This window comes from Odocoileus virginianus, chromosome 17 (assembly GCF_023699985.2).
Source record: "Odocoileus virginianus isolate 20LAN1187 ecotype Illinois chromosome 17, Ovbor_1.2, whole genome shotgun sequence".
Classification (NCBI taxonomy): domain Eukaryota; kingdom Metazoa; phylum Chordata; class Mammalia; order Artiodactyla; family Cervidae; genus Odocoileus; species Odocoileus virginianus.
Genome location: NC_069690.1, coordinates 17,710,378 through 17,727,866, shown reverse-complemented (window position 1 = coordinate 17,727,866; position 17,489 = coordinate 17,710,378). Strand labels below are relative to the sequence as shown.

The 17,489-nt window shown below is 39.5% G+C and overlaps 1 protein-coding gene across 9 annotated transcripts in view; it reads left to right on the top strand.

The window, feature by feature from the left end:
• The first annotated feature begins 241 nt into the window (after nucleotides 1–241).
• The window catches only part of NF1 (neurofibromin 1), a 233,396-nt gene continuing 216,148 nt past the window's right edge, over nucleotides 242–17,489 (top strand). For 3 of the 9 annotated variants that reach the window (XM_070478736.1, XM_070478738.1, XM_070478739.1), the window contains exons 1-2: nucleotides 242–698; nucleotides 3,682–3,722. In XM_070478736.1, coding sequence (XP_070334837.1) covers nucleotides 662–698; nucleotides 3,682–3,722 — 78 coding nt within the window. In that variant the 5' untranslated portion in view covers nucleotides 242–661. The remainder of the gene's footprint in view (nucleotides 699–3,681; nucleotides 3,723–17,489) is intronic. The other 6 variants (XM_070478734.1, XM_070478732.1, XM_070478731.1 and 3 more) reach the window with 3 other exon arrangements.

The window sequence follows — 17,489 nt, the reverse complement described above, 5'->3', positions numbered from 1 at the left end:
GAGAGCTGAAGGCGGTGGTGAGATGGGAGCGGATGCTCCCGGGTGGGCTCGGACTCCGGCCGGCTGCAACTAGAGCCCGAGCCGAGGTGAGCCCGGCGGCGATGAGGGACGCGCGCCTCCGGGCCCGCAGGAGTTAGGTGACGTCACCTCCCGGAGGACTCGCTTTTTCATTAATGAAACCGGCCGGCGCGGGCGCATGCGCCGCAGGCCCCCTTCCCTCTCGCTTCCCCCTCCCCTTTCCCAGCCGTGCTCTCAATCTCGAGCTCGCTCGCTCTCCCTCTCCCCGGGCCGTGGAAAGGATCCCACTTCCGGTGGGGTGTCATGGCGGCGTCTCGGACTGTGATGGCTGTGGGGAGACGGCGCTAGTGGGGAGAGCGACCAGGAGGCCCCCTCCCCTCCCCGGGCCCCCCTCCCCCGTCCCCCTTCCCCCAGCCTCCTCGCCAACGCCCCCTTCCCCTCTCCCCCTCCCGACCGGGCACAGGCCACCCATCCCCACCCCCGTGGGAACGTTCGGAGCCTGCACTCCTCAGACCCTCTCCTCGCCTCTTCCTTCACCTCAGCCCCCGCTCCCCGCCCTCTTCCCGGCCCTGGGCGCCGGCCGCCCGGTCCCTCCGCCGCCCCCCGGCTGCGGGGAGGACATGGCCGCGCACAGGCCGGTGGAATGGGTCCAGGCCGTGGTCAGCCGCTTCGACGAGCAGGTAACGGGCCCGGGGCGGGCGGGAGGTGGGAGCGGAGTGGGGGTGGGGACAGAGTGGGTGAGGGGAGGAAGGAGCGGCCGCCTCCCCCGCAGCTGCCTAGGGCTCTGGAGGAAAGGCTTGGGGGGATAAGTGGGGGTGGCCTAGGGGGGAGGTGCGGGCAAGGAGGGGACGGCTGGTGTCTCGGGCTCCCCTCTCCCTCCTCAGTCGGGGGGTGGGGCCTTTTTCCTGACCACCCCTCCGACCCTCCATCCCCTTTATCCCAGCCCTTCCGCTTGCTAATAGGGATGAGTGACCTGGGGGCGCTTTCAGGGGCTCTCCATCTGGATTTAATCATCTCCCCCCCTTACTTTTTTATTTGTGAACGGAGGTGGGTAACATTTAGGGGTTTCCTCTTCCCTCAGTGGACCTCCTAAACGGGAGTGAATAACTGAACGAACCCCAAGGCCCTTCTTGTGTACCCCGAATAGGAGAAAGATAACATCCCGCCCCTCCCCCAGTTTCTTCAGCTTCCTCTCTGAGGGGGAAGAGTAGAAGAAAGCAGGGAAACACAGGTTTTCTTACTTTCTGCTCCATCGTCTCAGCCCGCCCGCCGAGCTCCAAGTGCACACACACTGCACATCTTTTTGATGCCCCACGTCCCCCACCGCCGCACCCCCCATAGCCTGATAAGACCAGACTGGCTTTTACATTGCCCTTTGCAGTGGGAACCATGGTTCTGGTTCCCTCCTGCTTATGAAATATTTTTCCTTCTTTTCCCCCCATTCCTTGGTAGTTGCAGTTTCCCCTTTTATGTTTTGCTCAGCGGTCTGAGAATGTGAATATTGCTTTCTGGAGTGGGAATCTTGAGGATTAAGGGGAGCAGAGTGAAAGGAAAGTGGGAAACTGCATCAGAACCACTGACAACAGAGAGCAAAGACAGCTGGGAAGTGGTCCTGAAGCCGTTAATTCTGCTAGTGTTTTGCTGTTTTTTCTTTTCAAACTCTCACCTCTTAGTTGACAAGAGACTTGCATTGAGAATATTTGATATGGAGGAGAAAAGTTACCTAGCTTGAGGAGGTGCCTTTTTATTGCCTGAACCAGACTCCTGGGGCTGATCAGAATGAATGCACCCGGAGCCTTTTGTCAGTAGGATTTAGTTTAACTTTGTGTTGCTGTTAAGTAGTTGGGATCGCTTAGGAGAATGCTTTTTGTAGCTGCTATTCTAGGATGAACTTCCTGTGATGAGGAACTGCTTGAGATTGAATCAATCTATTTTGTTTACTGGATATAATCATGAAACTGATTTGGGGAGCTGAATGGATCCATAAACAGTTTCTGACCTATCTGAAAGATACTTGGGAATAGGCAGAGGAGAAGAAATTTGAGAAGAAACTACTTAGATAAAAGAGAATTACAAAGCTGTCAGAAACTTGAAGTTCTTTCACCCATCCTTAATGTTTCCAAACCAATAAGTATCTAAACCACTGTACTGCTAATCTATTTGAGTAAGTAAAATGTGACCATATATATTGGATTGTATTGTTGATAGAGCCTTACGTGTAAAACTTGATAGAAAAGACTTTCTCTGTGTAATTTTAAATAAGGACTTAAAAGGCACACAGTTCGCAAAGGTGGACTGTGTGGATACTTTAATCTGGATGCAGGAATTTGATGGATTCACACCACAACTATTGTTTCCAATTTTTAAAAATTTTTTAAATTGAAGGATAATTGCTTTGTAGAATTTTGTGGTTTTCTATCATACATCAGCAAGAATCAGCCATAGATATACCCGTGTCCCCTCCCTCCCAGTTTTTTTTAAATTAGAAGTTTTTTTCCCCAATTTTTAAACTTTATTTCTTTGCTTTTTACCTGTTGATCTCTAGGCTTATCTGTCACATATTGAAAAGATAGTTTTCTAAATTTTAAAAGAAGAATGATTTTGATTATATGCCCAGTAATGCAAGTAAATAAATGTTTCCTTCTTTTTGTCCCCAGTGTTGAAAGACCTTATACTTTGTTGTTTGCTTTGTTATGAATATTGTGGAATCAAACTCACACCATCTGTTAACAATTAAGGACATAAGAACTTTAAACAAGCCTTAAAAAACTATACTTTTATATTGTTATTAAAGAGAAAGATCCATAGGACAAATTATTCCTCACATTTTTCTCTTACAGGGTTAAAGCCCACTGACTTTGGGATGTACAAGTATAAAGGTTTTGGTGTTTAACGTAAGGCACTTGTAGACAGTAACTTATTATGGAATTAATAAACGTTTAATTTAGAGTTTACTTTGAGTTTGGAAAGTGGGAAAAACTGAGGCTCAGAGTGGTTAAGTGACTTTTCAAGGTCACAGCGCAGACCTAATAATAAGAGCCTCAGTATTAAAAGTATTGAATCCTGGACAAGGAGGAATATTTTCTTCTGGTAAGTATCTCATAGGATTTGTTTTAATAATCCAAAAGTATAGTTAGCAGGGAAGAGTTTACATTTTTATTGAGGGGGGAAAACAACTTACATGTAGTGAGAGATATTTGAGAGTCTTCAGTATTTCAAGTATGTCTAAAAGTTTTAAATTTTGAATATATTGTCTGTACTTTGTTTCACTGGGTCCAGGGGGAGTCAAGCTGCTGCTTTTTATTACAGCTAAGACTTAATGTTGAACCAGAGAGCATGTGCATGTCTAAAGATGGGAACTCTATTTATGATTGAATTGATGTTTTAGTTGAACTTCTAATATTTGTGGTGATAAAAGCAGAAATGCCTTACTAGCCATTGCTGATTACATATTGTACTCTGATGGGTATTGCTCAGCAGCTTGGTGCAGTAGACCCAGATTAAACAGTGGTAGTGTTCCATCTTGACATTGTGAGCTCAAGTCCTTGTTTCCAAGTGGGTAAAATAACATTCCTGTAACCTGCTGGCTTTGCACCTAAACCTAGTATTTATGGCAACTGAGCAATTCCTAACAATTTAAAAACTAAGTACTTCTTTGATTAGGGATGGAACTTGTGAAGGTGGACAGCCAGAAAGCTGAATGTGTAAGTTATATCTTCTTCTGCTCCTTAACCTGCCTGTATGGTGCTAAATAGTAAGTTTCTAAATTGAAATTAGCAAATTTTAGGTGTGGGTGTGTAGCTTTAATTTGTGGCTCATCAGCCAGGTTATTTAAATTAGAGAGAACCTTCTTACCTGCCTTAGGTAGCTCATATGCCCAGTCAATTTCTGTAGGACTGTGTTCCTGAAAGGGAGTATAGAAAAACTGATTATATGAAAGTTTTTGTTTTAAGAAGTTGAGAAAAATACCATCAAATGATTTGTTGTAAATATACATTTTCCACATCTGATTAAGTAAAAGCGATATATAAAAAGCCAAAAAAAACATTTTAAAGAACATATCAGTAAACTCGGATTTTTAAATTTTTAATACTAGCTTATTGGTAGTTGTAAATTGAATGCTAATCAGAATGTTCTTTGAATAGGTGGTATAAAACTTATGTTATAAAATGATTGGCCAGCGTCTTTGAAGTAACAAGGTACATGTTAATTGGCCAGATAGATTTGTAAAACTTTGAAGTTGCTTTGGATTTAAGAAAAAAAAAAACAAAAACTCCTTAGCCTTGTTCTTAAAGCCTGGTCTGCCATTGTTGTAAGGCCTTATAAGTAATTGAAAATGAATATTCTTTTGGCAAGGGGTATGGTGAGTGAGAAAAAATTGCTTATTTATTCTGGAACTCATCTTTTAAAAATGATTTCCAACTGGTCCTCTGTGCTTCCTCACTCTTCCCACCTTTAGCTAGCATCTAATTGTATTTTTCTTTATATGAGCTCCTTCCTTTTTACCTTCAAACTTACTAAGATTTCTTTTCTCTTAAACATTTGCTTGGTCTTGTAGCTTTCTCTGTATAGATCAGTCTTTTTATTCCTTTTGTTGCCAGATACCTGCCGCCTCATTTATCCACCTATGTCCTCTAACTCTGAAAAAACTAGCTCTTGCCTCTTGCTTTCCTTCTGGATTGGTGCTTTCTTGAAAGTGATGCCTTCTGGCAAAACAGTGGTTTTTTTGATCAACTATAATGCCACCGTGGTGGTCCATGACCCCTGGAAACCAGTCTCCTCGAATTCCCAAGACCCAGTGCTGTCTTGTTATGTCACTTGCACATCCTTCACCCCTTGGACAGATGTGCATTTTTCATCATACCGTGCTGCCCACCATTGAACTGCGATTCCTAAATGATGGTGTGAGTTCTGTCCTGCTCTTTACAGTCTCAGTCCTCATGTTAGCCATTAGATCTCTGTGGGTCCTTTATTTCCTTATTTGTTGGAATTGACTAGAAAAATCTGTAAGATTTCTTTGTAGTTTCAATACTTGATGGTCTTAATGCTTTTAACAGCATCTCCCTGTGCCACAGTGGTCCGTGGGGCGCTGACCCTGTGTGATTTACCTAACGTTTTCTCATCATGTCTCAGTGTGCACCCATGTTGCAGGCAAGCTGGCTCAGTCGCTTCTGTGTATGCCAGGCTTATTCCTGCTTGTCTGCCTCTGTTTATACCAGTCCCTGCCTAAATGCTTTAATTCCTCTTTCATCTTTTTCTAATTCCTGTCCACATTTAAATGGGCAGCTCAAGCTTCATTTTTCCCATGAAGTCTTTGTAGACTGAACTCACTGCATCCTCACTACTTCATGTGCTGGTCACCTCAGGTTCTACAGAAACACCAAGGTGTCACCCCTTGGAAGGGTTGATTGAACATAGCGTAGCATTATTTTCTTTTCTCTTATCTTTTTTATCAAATGGAGTGTAAACTTTCTGAAAAGCAAGAACTCTCTGAGAATTCTACTAATAGTCACCCCAGGGCCCAGCAGAGTTATAAGCACACATTGAGTCATTGATGGAATGTTTTTCATATGATTCTTGATTCAAAGGTAGACTGGCTAACAGGAGTGGTAATTTTGGCTTTATTTTAAATGTAAATAACTGAATTTTATTAATCATTTAGTGTTTATGGTGGCCTCCATCTTATAAGTGATAGTTTAACTAGGAATAGGTTTTTAACAAAAGAAAGCTTTAAGGAGGAACTTGTACCTCTTTATATTTCCTCCAACATTTTTGAATCAAGTTTCAGATCTGATTGACTACGTTTGTGATCTTGAATTTGTCACTACTTTCAGTGGCAAGTCTGCATAAGGAAATTTTTTTGCAGTGATCTATACGATAAATTAAAAGACATTTGCTCCTTGGTAGAAAAACTATGACCAACCTAGACAGCATATTAGAAAGCAGAGACATTACTTTGCTGACAAAGGTTCGTCTAGTCAAAGCTATGGTTTTCCCAGTAGTCATGTATGGATGTGAGAGTTGGACCATAAAGAAAGCTGAGCGCTGAAGAATTGATGCTTTTGAGCTGTGATGTTGGAGAAGACTCTTTTTTTTTTTTCATTTATTTTTATTAGTTGGAGGCTAATTACTTTACAATAGTGTAGTGGTTTTTGTCATACATTGACATGAATCAGCCATGGATTTACATGTATTCCCCATCCCGATCCCCTCCTCCCACCTCCCTCTCCACCCGATCCCTCTGGGTCTTCCCAGTGCACCGGGTCCGAGCACTTGTCTCATGCATCCAGCCTGAGCTGGTGATCTGTTTCACCCTAGATAATATACATGTTTTGATGCTGTTCTCTTGAAACATCCCACCCTCGCCTTCTTGGAGAAGACTCTTGAGAGTCCCTTGGACTGCAAGGAGATCAAACCAGTTAATCCTAAAGGAAATCAGTCCTGAATATTCATTGGAAGGACTGATGCTGAAGCTGAAACTCCAATACTTTGGCCACCTGATGTGAAGAACTGACTCATTTGAAAAGACCCTGATGCTGGGAAAGATTGAAGATGGGAGGAGAAGGGGATGACAGAGGATGAGATGGTTGTATAGCATCACCAACTCGATGGACATGAGTTTGAGCAAGCTCTGGGAGCTGGTGATGGATAGGGAGGCCTGGCATGCTGCAGTCCATGGGGTCTCAAAGAGCTGGACACGACTGAGCGACTGAATTGAACTGAACTGATAGGATAATGAATGTGAAATGCTTTGAAAAGACTAAGATCATTCAAATGTAAAATTTATACATTTTCTGTATAGCTGACTGATGATTGTATATTTACCAAATAAAGGAGGTTGACTAGTCTCTGAATGTTCCCCCTTATGAACCTTGTCCAATAGATACCTCAGTTTAGCGTTCATTGACAAATGCTTAGCGTACTGAGAGGGTCCTTAGGTAACCTACCATGAATGACTGTAATCTCTTTTCTTGCTCTGTCATCTATTTGTGGCATACATGGTAGATGGCTGTTCAAGTTTGGAAAGTGTAATAGAAAAATGTCATAAGGTGTTGTGTGGCTTGTTATATTAGATTTAATATTGCTTTATTAGATTTTAAATATTGCTACACTTTTTGACACTTTTGGCCAATAGGAAGTTAGAGTCTTAAATCTGCTGCTTTTTTTTTTTGAATGTGTTTAGCATGGAGGATTTTGTCCTTAAAGCAAAGGTTAGAGATACAACGGTAAGCATGCCTTATTTTTGCATCTTTATTCTTTACTCAGACTGTTGTAGGGCATTTTTGTTTTATTTTCAAATTTGGTGTTATGAGGTCCTGTGTAGACTTCTCTGTTGTTGCGTTATAGCAACATACTTTGCAGGGTGAGCCTTGTATTAACTAAAAACGTGTGCTTTGCACATGTGTTCACTAGCTCTCAGTCTGCTTGCCATTGGGGGTTTCGTGTGTATCTGTGTGTATATAAGACAGTGGATGGGGAGGGGTAGGAAGGCTCGTTTTTTAAAGGAAGTTTAAAGAGAAGAATGTTCTATAGAAGAAGTAGAAGGGGAGGTTTGTGGTCAGCTTAGACTGTTAAAAGGCTTAGAATCAATACTGAAGTAGAATATAGGCATCTTAAGCTCTTTCTTTGCTGAGGATTGACTTGAATTTATAGAAAGTACCGGCTTATTCCGTCTGACATCTTTTAGAATACCCCATTTTCTTGGGGGTGGAGAGGGAAAGATGAGACAAAGTTTGTTTTGACCTTGAAGAATAGAAAAGTTAAAGTGTTTTTACATTGTGATGACTGTGAATGAAGTTTAAGGTTTCAGCAGTAAAATTTCTGTTTCATGCTGTGTGGTAGAGCCTTCAGTAAACAGAGCACATTCAGAGGTTGTGCTGAAGAAAATTTTAACATTGTAGAATATAAATAACTGGAATTGATAATGCCTCCAATAAACTCTCTTCAGGTACCTGCAGTCGATGGCAGATTTGACCACTTCAGATGTTTTATGGCTGAGATATATAGTTATATTCTTTGGTTTTCTGAGAGTGGCTTTTAAACCATTGACTATATCATCAAAAGGGCTTCTGTTAAGACAAGAAAGCCCCAAGCTAATATGGAATGCCATCCTGTTATAATGAAGAATTGGAATTATCCTCTAAACTTTACATATTTTTGCTATAAATGGTACTAATTACTTTGCAGTAGCAATAACTTGAGGTGCAGACTTCCAGATTGCATATTTTCTTTAAACCACAGCCTGGCACTCTTTTGGTTTGGCTTAGGATTGCCACTACAGTCTACAAGCTGTTGCCTGCCCCTATTCATATTTTATAGTTTGGAGTGTCTTAGCGTGTTGAATTTCAGAGAACTTAAACTTTTTCTTGTGATATCCTTACCCCTTCCACTTCACATCCCCCAAGCAGGGTGTTGTATCTAGTGCAAGAGGCATGAATATTTACTAAATAGCAGTACGTTTAGAAATTTACTTTAAAGGACTTTTATTTAATAATATTTTCAATCATACTTTTATATCCAGATGATGGCCTTGTGGGTAATTATGGGTCATAACGACCTCAAGCAGCCTTTTTCCATCTAATTGTTGACAGCTTGCCTTGGATAGTCCTCTTTGGGCATGAGAAAACCCCTCTTACTGTCTCAAATTTGTGATGGCAGTCAAGAGCTCGTTCTCCTACTACACAGTATGCTGAGCAGTGTTCAGTCTGACCTTGGGCAAGTCAGCCTCACCGAACTTGAGTTTTCTGGTTGCATCTGTAAGTTGGGGATAATACCTGGCTTTATTTATTTACATCATGGGCTTGTTTAGTGTCTTGGTGTGACTCTTTTATGTGAAAGGAAGCTGTAAATAATCATAAAAATCTATTATCATAATTATTATCCTGTGCAGCATTTTTTCTCTTTTCTTTATAGTTGGTGATTATTATTATTTCTATAATGCGTGAAAAAACAAGCTAGAGAAGCAAAGCAACTTGTTCATTATCATATGACATGTGATTGAGTTTAAACTAGAGTGTGGGTGTCTTAATCCTTAGAGCAGTAACTTTCAATAAATAGAGCTTTACAAAAAAGGTCTAAATTTTGTGAACAGATAGCACAAATATGTAAAGAGAGGAAAGTTATTGCTTCTTCACTCAAAAATAACATGTTACATTTTGTCTTTTATGTTCTTAAGAGAGAATCTTTTATGTTCATAAGAGAGTTCATAAGGAAATCTTTTTTCGATTGGTCATGTGTCAGACATACCTTTTAAGCATTGTATACTAATTTCATTGTTTATATCCTTTTCACCTTATCAAAACTTCTCAGGCTGTTAGTGGAAGTTGTAACATTGTTCCCCTTTTATTTTTAATTTTATTACATTTTATAACTCACTGCAGATTTTTAGGTGAAGAAAGTTGAATTCTGAAGGTAAGAGTGTAGAATTTGTGAGAATACCAACAGGAATGTTTAGTTATAAATATGAGAGTATGTTTTTATTTGATTCTTTTATCTGGTATTTCACAGTTAAGTTTGTAAAGTTGGTTTTCATACTCTTTTAAGAACATTCCATTAAGGATTTGATCAAATTTGAGGCACCCTTTTAACCTTTGGTTGGATTTGAGTGACTTGTTCTGTTGGATTCCTGAGTCTGTCTTTCTCTTTACCCATCTGCTTTCCTTCCTTTGTCTGCTTTTTGAAACCCCTCCCCCCCAACAACAACTTTCAAATCATTCATTTTGTCTTTTGGAGTACCTTTCCAAATCTTTCATCTTTATCAGTGCCTTTTACTTCCATCCCAGCTAAGGGCTGGGAAGATGTTTTGCCTTTATCCTCTAGGGCAGATCATCTTTCTTTTGGGTAATGGACTAAGGGGGAAAGACAAGAAGCATTTGTATTTCCTGTTATGTTTCAATTTTTGGCTTCTGATAACTGAATTTGCAGTAGGGAATGAGAGAGAGAGAAGGTGTTGTTTTGGTCAGATGTTGGCAACAAAGATCAGTGAAGACCTCTGCTCTGGTTTCTGCCCTGACACAAACTACCTTTGCTATATTATGTAAATCTCAATTCTGAGCTATTTCATTTATCTGTTAAACAGGAAAAATATAATCTGTCTAAAGCTTTTCTAATTCTTAAAATGGATTGATTTGTTTCTTTTTTTTTTTTTTAAGCCAGTCCTCTGACTGAAAAAATAATTCCAGTCACTAATTGATTAGTTACAGATAGTTAGTTAGAAGGAATCTGAGATTATTTAAATCCACTTCTGCAATAGCCCTGACAGATGACTGTTCAGTCTTTCAGTCAGTTCAGTTCAGTTGCTCAGTTGTGTCTGACTCTTTGTGAGCCCGTGGACTGCAGCACGCCAGGCTTCCCTGTCCATCACCAACTCCCAGAGCTTGCTCAAACTCACGTCCATTGCGTTGGTGATGCCATCCAACCATCTCATCCTCTGTCATCCCCTTCTCCTCCCACCTTCAGTCTTTGCCAGCATCAAGGTCTCTTCCAGTGAGTCGGTTCTTTGCATTAGGTGGCCAAAGTATTGGAGTTTCAGCTTTAGCATCAGTCCTTCCAATGAATATTCAGGACTGGTTTCCTTTAGGATTAACTGGTTTGATCTCCTTGCAGTCCAAGGGACTCTCAAGAGTCTTCTCCAACACCACAGTTGAAAAGCATCAATTCTTCGGTGCTCAGCTTTCTTTATAGTCCAACTCTCACATCTGTAAACTCTCATGCCTCAAAGTCTAGTAGAGGGAAGGATGAAAAGAAAATTCTGATGAATGTTACGATGAATGCATAGGATACAATGGGAGTGGGTAAGAGGAGCCCTTAATTTAGCCTGGGCAGTCAGGGAGAACTTGACAGAAAGTGAAGCCTAGACTGAGTTGTCAATCATGTAGGTTCTTGCATGCCTTACTAAAATGTTTAAACCCTCATTTGAAGGTTTTGGGTGAATGTAATTTCATCTAATGGCTTATGCTTTAGTAGGAGCAGTTGAAGAATGTAATAAAGGGAAATACACAGTGAAGTACCATAGGAGGTAGAAGAAGAATGGAATCTAAATTCAGGTGATGAATTTAGAGACTGAGATGGCAGAGAAGGAAACAGTGGATTTGGTTTATAATAGCTGTTGGAGTAAATGAGAGAGTGCAGTTTAAGGACGTTTAGCAGTACTGGGCAGTATTAAGGATTCAGCTGGATTTAGAGACAGTTTCTTTGTTATGGTCATAGTCACTAGAATTGAAGAGATCAAGGAATGTTGAGGATGTTGAGATAGGTGGTCCAGCTTGACATTGAAGTCACCTAGATCTGGGTTCCCAGATTTAGCAAATAGAAATAATGGATGCCCAGTTAAATGTGAATTTCAGATAAGCAATAAATATTTAGTATAAATATTTCCCAATTATTGCATGGGATATACTAAAAATACTTCTCATGTTTTTTTGAAAATTTAGGTTTAACTGGGAGTCCTGTATTTTATCAGGCAACACTAACCTGGACGGTGGTCGATGTGTGAAGTAGAGGAAAAACTGAGCCAGGAGTCAAAGTGTCTTGATGATGGGGGAAGTGTCTAGAAAATTGGTATGTGATGGTGACAAGATTTGTTAGTGAGTAGCACGTGAGTCACGAGCCTCAGGGAAGATCGGGGAGAGTAGAAACGTTTGGCCTCCTAAAGTCTTCTATACATTGTTCCTAATGGTCTTTTCTGTAACGCTTCAGAGTGTTTGTCTTTTTACTTTAAAAGTGTTTGAAGACAAATATTAAGTGTTCCTCAGGGTTGTCCCCCCCCCCCAATATATTAATCAGTTTTTTTTTTTATAGAACACACCGTTAAGTTTTTCACTGTCGTGGTGCTTTTTTCTCTTGGTGCAGTTGGTGGTCAGTATTCAGGCATATCATTTGTCATCTTTTTTTCTAAGTATTTTTGTACCTGAGGGTGTTATTTGAGTCTTTAAAAAAGGCTTAAAAAATGCTAAGCTTCAGGTGCTCTGTATTTTTGGTATTCTTCTGATTACTGGTACAGTTAACAAAGAGCATGCATGTGCATGTGTATTTTTTTTAAAAAAGCTTTTTTATGCAAAGTTTTAAACATGTGCAAAAATAGATGATTATAAATGAAGCCCCATGTACCCATTACCTGGCTTCTGCTTAGTTTTGTTTCATCCATACTCCTACCCATTTCCTGCTCAGCCTCTCTTCATTATTTTGAAGCAATCCCAATTATCATTTCTGCATGACTTATTCTTAAATCATGCTGACTTTAAGAGCTGCGTGATAGAAAAACAGTACTCAATGGGGAAGACTTTAGTTTGAGTCCTAATTGCTAAGGAATGAGTTAACCTGGGTGAGAGTCAAGCTGAGTATTTTGAAGAGTGAATGTGAGGGTTGGGGAGGAGACATGGTGCTACCTGCCCTTTTTCATGGGCTCTACAAACCAAAGATTTGAGGTAATATATGTGAAGGTAGTCTGTAAACTTGCTTCACGAAGGTAAGATTTCATTATTAGTAAACGCTGCCTAAGTGCTGAAAAGTCATCTGCATAGTAATCAGTCCTAGAATTATTTGGGTATTGACATTAAATTAAGGTCATAGTCCTGAAATGACCTTTTCATCTTTATCTATCCCTGCATTTTGAGGTACCATCTTCTCATTCCTAGTCTGATGCCTTATTTTTCATGAGTTCTCAAGGTTCACTGACGGCACTCCCCTTGTCACATTTCAGAATTTTCATCTCTACCCTTGGATTAATTCATGTAGACTTGAATTCAGATAAAGCAGGTAGGTGGGGTTTATGCTGTATTTTAGGTGTTCTGATGGCTGGCAAAAATGCTCTTTTTAAATTTGAAAATAATATTGTTTTCTGCTAAAACAGAAGTGAAATTGAATTGTATAGTTCTATTTTCAGTCCCCTCTTGGTATTATGTTGTTGTTGTTTAGTTGCTCAGTCCTGTCTGACTCTTTTGCAACTGCATGGACTGTGGGGATTTCCCAGGCAGGAATACTGGAGTGGGTTGCCATTTCCTTCTCCAGGGGATCTTCCAGACCCAGGGGTCAAACCCGTGTCTCCTGCATTGGCAGGCGGAGTCTTTACCACTGAGCCACCAGGGGAGCCCAGTTGGTGTTATAACATGGTAACTAATGATTCTTCCTTGTCTTTCCTTTCTCGTCATCTTGATCTTAATATATTTTTATATATTTTATAATATGCTTAACACATTAAGTGCATTTAATACATTTAAAATATATTTATATAAATATATAAATATATTTATAATATATTTAATATACGAAGGCTTTACATATTTATTTTAACATCTTCAAAGTCTTCAGTGATTCTGAAGTTTTTACTTTTTATATTCATGTATTGGTTTGTCTGTTATGTGTAGTCTATGTTCTTTGTCAAATGTCCTTATCAATACTCGGCTGGGGATGGGGGAGAGGAGAAACAGGCACATTAGTTTCTCTATTTTTATTTTTTTGGCCATGTTGGGCAACTTGTAGGATTTTAGTTCCCCAACCAAGCATTGAACCCAGGCCATGGCAGTGAAAGTCTGGAATTCTTACCACTAGGCCACCATGTAACTCCCACATTAGCTTTTTTAGAAATGTCAGCTTTACTGTGATCACTAAGACTTGTTAAAAGTACAGCTTTCCCGACCACACTGAACATCTAAGGGAGACCTGGCGTGCTGCAGTTTGTGGGGTCACAAAGAGTCGGACACAACTTAGCAACTGAACAACAACAGTGACAACAACAACTGATTATCTATGAGTTCTCGAGGTATTGACGGTGAGTTATAGTTTAAAAACTCTCCCCAAGTCATTCTGATGTGTAGCTGGGCTTGTAAATGACTATAATGGTATTGCAGGGAGACTTGAGCTGCTGGGTAGTATTTAGTAGGTCATGGTGCAGTCATCTGTACCACTGCAACAAGTAGAAAAAACTGAACTTTTAAAATTGTATTTTAAAAAATATTGGAGGACTGTAGAAGTAATGATGACTAGATTAATTAAAATTAATTAGTTTAAAAATTCCAGATATAGAAGAGCCCTTTGTAAGATGAGAAGAGAACTGCTAACATTTGCTGATTCTGGACACAGACTGAAGAAAAAGAATAAACCAGAGGTGAACTGAGTCTTGCCGAAACTTCAGCATAGTCCTGACACATTTCAGTTCATGAAATAGATTGTAATGGTTATTCTCTCTCATCCCTTTTGTGTAATAGAGTAGATGGAGAATGCTCACTGGGAAGGTATATTCTGGAGTTTCTGAGGCTCTTTCATTTACCATATCCAGTGTACAATGAGCCGTTTCTGAAAATTTGAAAAGATGGAAAACTGTGATCCATAATCAAGAAGAAAAATAAATGAGAAGTAGAAAGTGAAAGAAAGTGTTAGCCACTCAGTCATGTCCCAACTCTTTGTGACCCTTTGGACTGTTGCCTGCCAGACTCTTCTGTCCATGGGATTCTCCAGGCAAGAAGACTTAAGTGGGTTGCCATTTCCTTCTCCAGGGGGTCTTCCAGAGCCAGGAATTGAGCTCGCATCCCTTGCATCTCTGGCGTTGGCAGTCCGGTTCTTTACCACTGAGCTGCCTGGCACTGCCTGGTAATTGAAATTATCAGGTGGGGACTTTAAAATATCCATAATATGCTAAAGAAAGTATAGGAAAATGTGGGGAATCTATAGAGATTAGAATTCATGAAAAGGAATTAAATGGGTATTTTGGGAATGAAAAATCAGTCGCTGAAGTCTCTCATTTATATGTTAATAAGTAAACTTTGATGTAGAACCCTAGGCTCTCAGTCTACCCCTTGCCTTACTCTTCGTTTACCTAAAAGAGGGAAAACAGGTCAACTGAATATAAACCATTGAAGTTCTGTGAGAGCAGGGATTGTGGCTGTCTTTTCACTGCTGTGTTCCCAGCACTTAGTACAGTGCCTGGCACATTAAAAATAAAAAAAGCATGACAAAAAGCCCACAGTAACTGAAATTAATTATTCATTGGGTGGATTTAATAGCAGGCTATACCAATAAAAGACAAGAATAAAGACAGTAGAAAGTATCCAGTTTGAAACACAGGAAGAAAAATAAAATGGAAAAAGTGGGACAGGACAAAACAGTAGTAGTGAAAGTTTGAATAAGGTATGGGACTTCCCTAGCGATCCAGTAGTTAAAACTCTTTCAGCTGCAGGGTTTGATTCCTGGTTGGGGAACTAAGATCCCACATGCTGTGTGGTGCAGCCCCCAGAAAAGAAAAAAAAAAAAGAAATCTTGAATAATGTGTTTGGAAATCCAGAAGTAGAGACTTAGTGTGGGAGCAGATATTTGAAGAGATATGGTAAGGCATTTTCCAAAATTGATGAAGGACATCAACCCATCAATTTAAGTAGTTTAGCAAACTACAGGTGGGATAAATACAAAAAAAAGTACACTCAGATGTATCTTAACTGAACTGTTGAAAACTATACAGACAAAGAGAAGCTCTCAGAAGCAACCGGATGGGAAAAAAATAAGATAATGTTACTTTTAAAGAAATTAATATAAATGATGGCTGAATTTTGAACACAACCGAGGAAACTGGAAAATTATGGAATGACATTTTTTCTGTTGAACAAAAAAGCTGCCAAGTTAAAATTCTATTCCCAGCAGAAATATCCATCAGAAATGAAGGTGAAATAAAGACATTTTTAGACAAAAGCTGAGAGAATTAACCACCAGCAGACCTGCTCTATAAGACTTACTAAAGAAGGTTCTTTACATAGAGGGGAAACATCTCAAGTGGAAGGATAAAACTATAGGAAATAATAAAGGGCACCCAGTTGGGTGTGAAATTAGTAAATATACACCCACTATGAATAAATATGCAAAAACTGCCTTTTTTTCCCCCCCTGTTCTTAGGAACTTTATTTTAGGAATTTTATTTTTTATTTATTTTTTATTCTAGAATGATAGAAATTCTATGGCTTTATAAAGTAACTTACTACAGTAAACAAACTTCATATATTAAAAATGTACAATTTGATGACTTTTGCTATATTTATAAGCTTGTGTTGACAGCTCCATGATCAGGATAATGAATGTATATGTCTTCTGTGAAAGTTTCCTCTGGCCTCCATAATTCATTCCCTACCTCCACCCTATTTCTGGGCAGCTACTGAGCTGTTTTCTCAATATTTATTCATTCACCTGTTGGTAGATACTTGGGTTGCTCCAGTTTTAGCTCTGCAAATGATGTCCTGAAGATTCCTTTGTGTGGATGTCTTGAGTAAATAAATACAGAGACGTAGAATGGCTGGGTCATATCATGGGTATATATTTCACTTTTATTTTTAAAATTTTATTATTATTTTTAAAATTTATTTTTGACTGCTCTGGTTCCTGCCCCTGGGCTTTCTCTTGTTGCAGCCGGTGGGGGTTGGGGGTGTACTCTTCTTTGTGGTGTGCTGGCTTCTGATTGCGGTGGCTTCTCTTGTTGTGGAGGACAGGCTTTAGAGCTTGGGCTTGGTAGTTGTGACACATGGGCTTACTTGCTCCAAGGTATGTGGGATCTTCCCAGACCAGGGATTGAACCCGTGTCCCCTGCATTGGTAGGTGGATTTTTAACTGCTGGATCACCAGGGAAGTCACACATATTTAACTTTTTAAGAAGCTTCCAATTTTTCTTTCCCAAAGTGATTGTCATTTTACAGCAGTCTATGAGGATTCCAATTGTTCCACATCCTTGCCAACTTTTGTTTTCTTAAAAACATTTTTTTTAACTAAAAAAATTTTTAATTACACCCATCCAGCGGGTATGAAATGATGTATCATTTTGGTTTTGATTTGCATTTCCCTAAGGACTAACGAGCATCTTTTCATGCACTTATTTACCAACTGAATATTTTCCTTGATGAAGTGTATATTTGGATCTTTTGCCCAGTTTTTAAAAATTGTTTCTTTTAAATTACAGAGTTTTTAGAGCTTGTAACATAAACTAAATGTAAGTCTTTTACAAGATACGTAGTTTGCAAATATTTCTCCCAGTTTCTGAACTTGCTTTGTTTTTTGCTTTTTTTTCTTTTCAGTCTTGAAAGCAGGTATTCTTAATTTTGCTAAAGTCCAAATTATCAATTTTTCTAAATTAAAAAAAAAGGATTATATTATTGATGGTGTATCTAAGAAACCTTTGTCTAATGTAAGTTCACTGAGGTTTTTCTCCTGTGTTTTCTTCTTATTTTAGGTTTGACACTTAGATCTATGACTCACTTTTAGTTAATTTTTGTACTAGGTGTGATTCTGTATGCCTATTGTCTTGCCCATCTACAGTCTTGATTATTGTAGCTTTATAGTAAATTTGAAATCAGATATGGTAAATCCTCCAAGTTTGTTGTCTTTTCTCAAGAATAAATTGGTATAGTTACTTTGCAAAGAGGAAGAATCAAGAGCTTTGTCCCTCCTCTAGTCTTAACAGGATTCCTTCAGTGTACGCTAGGCAGAGCCTTAATAAGAAG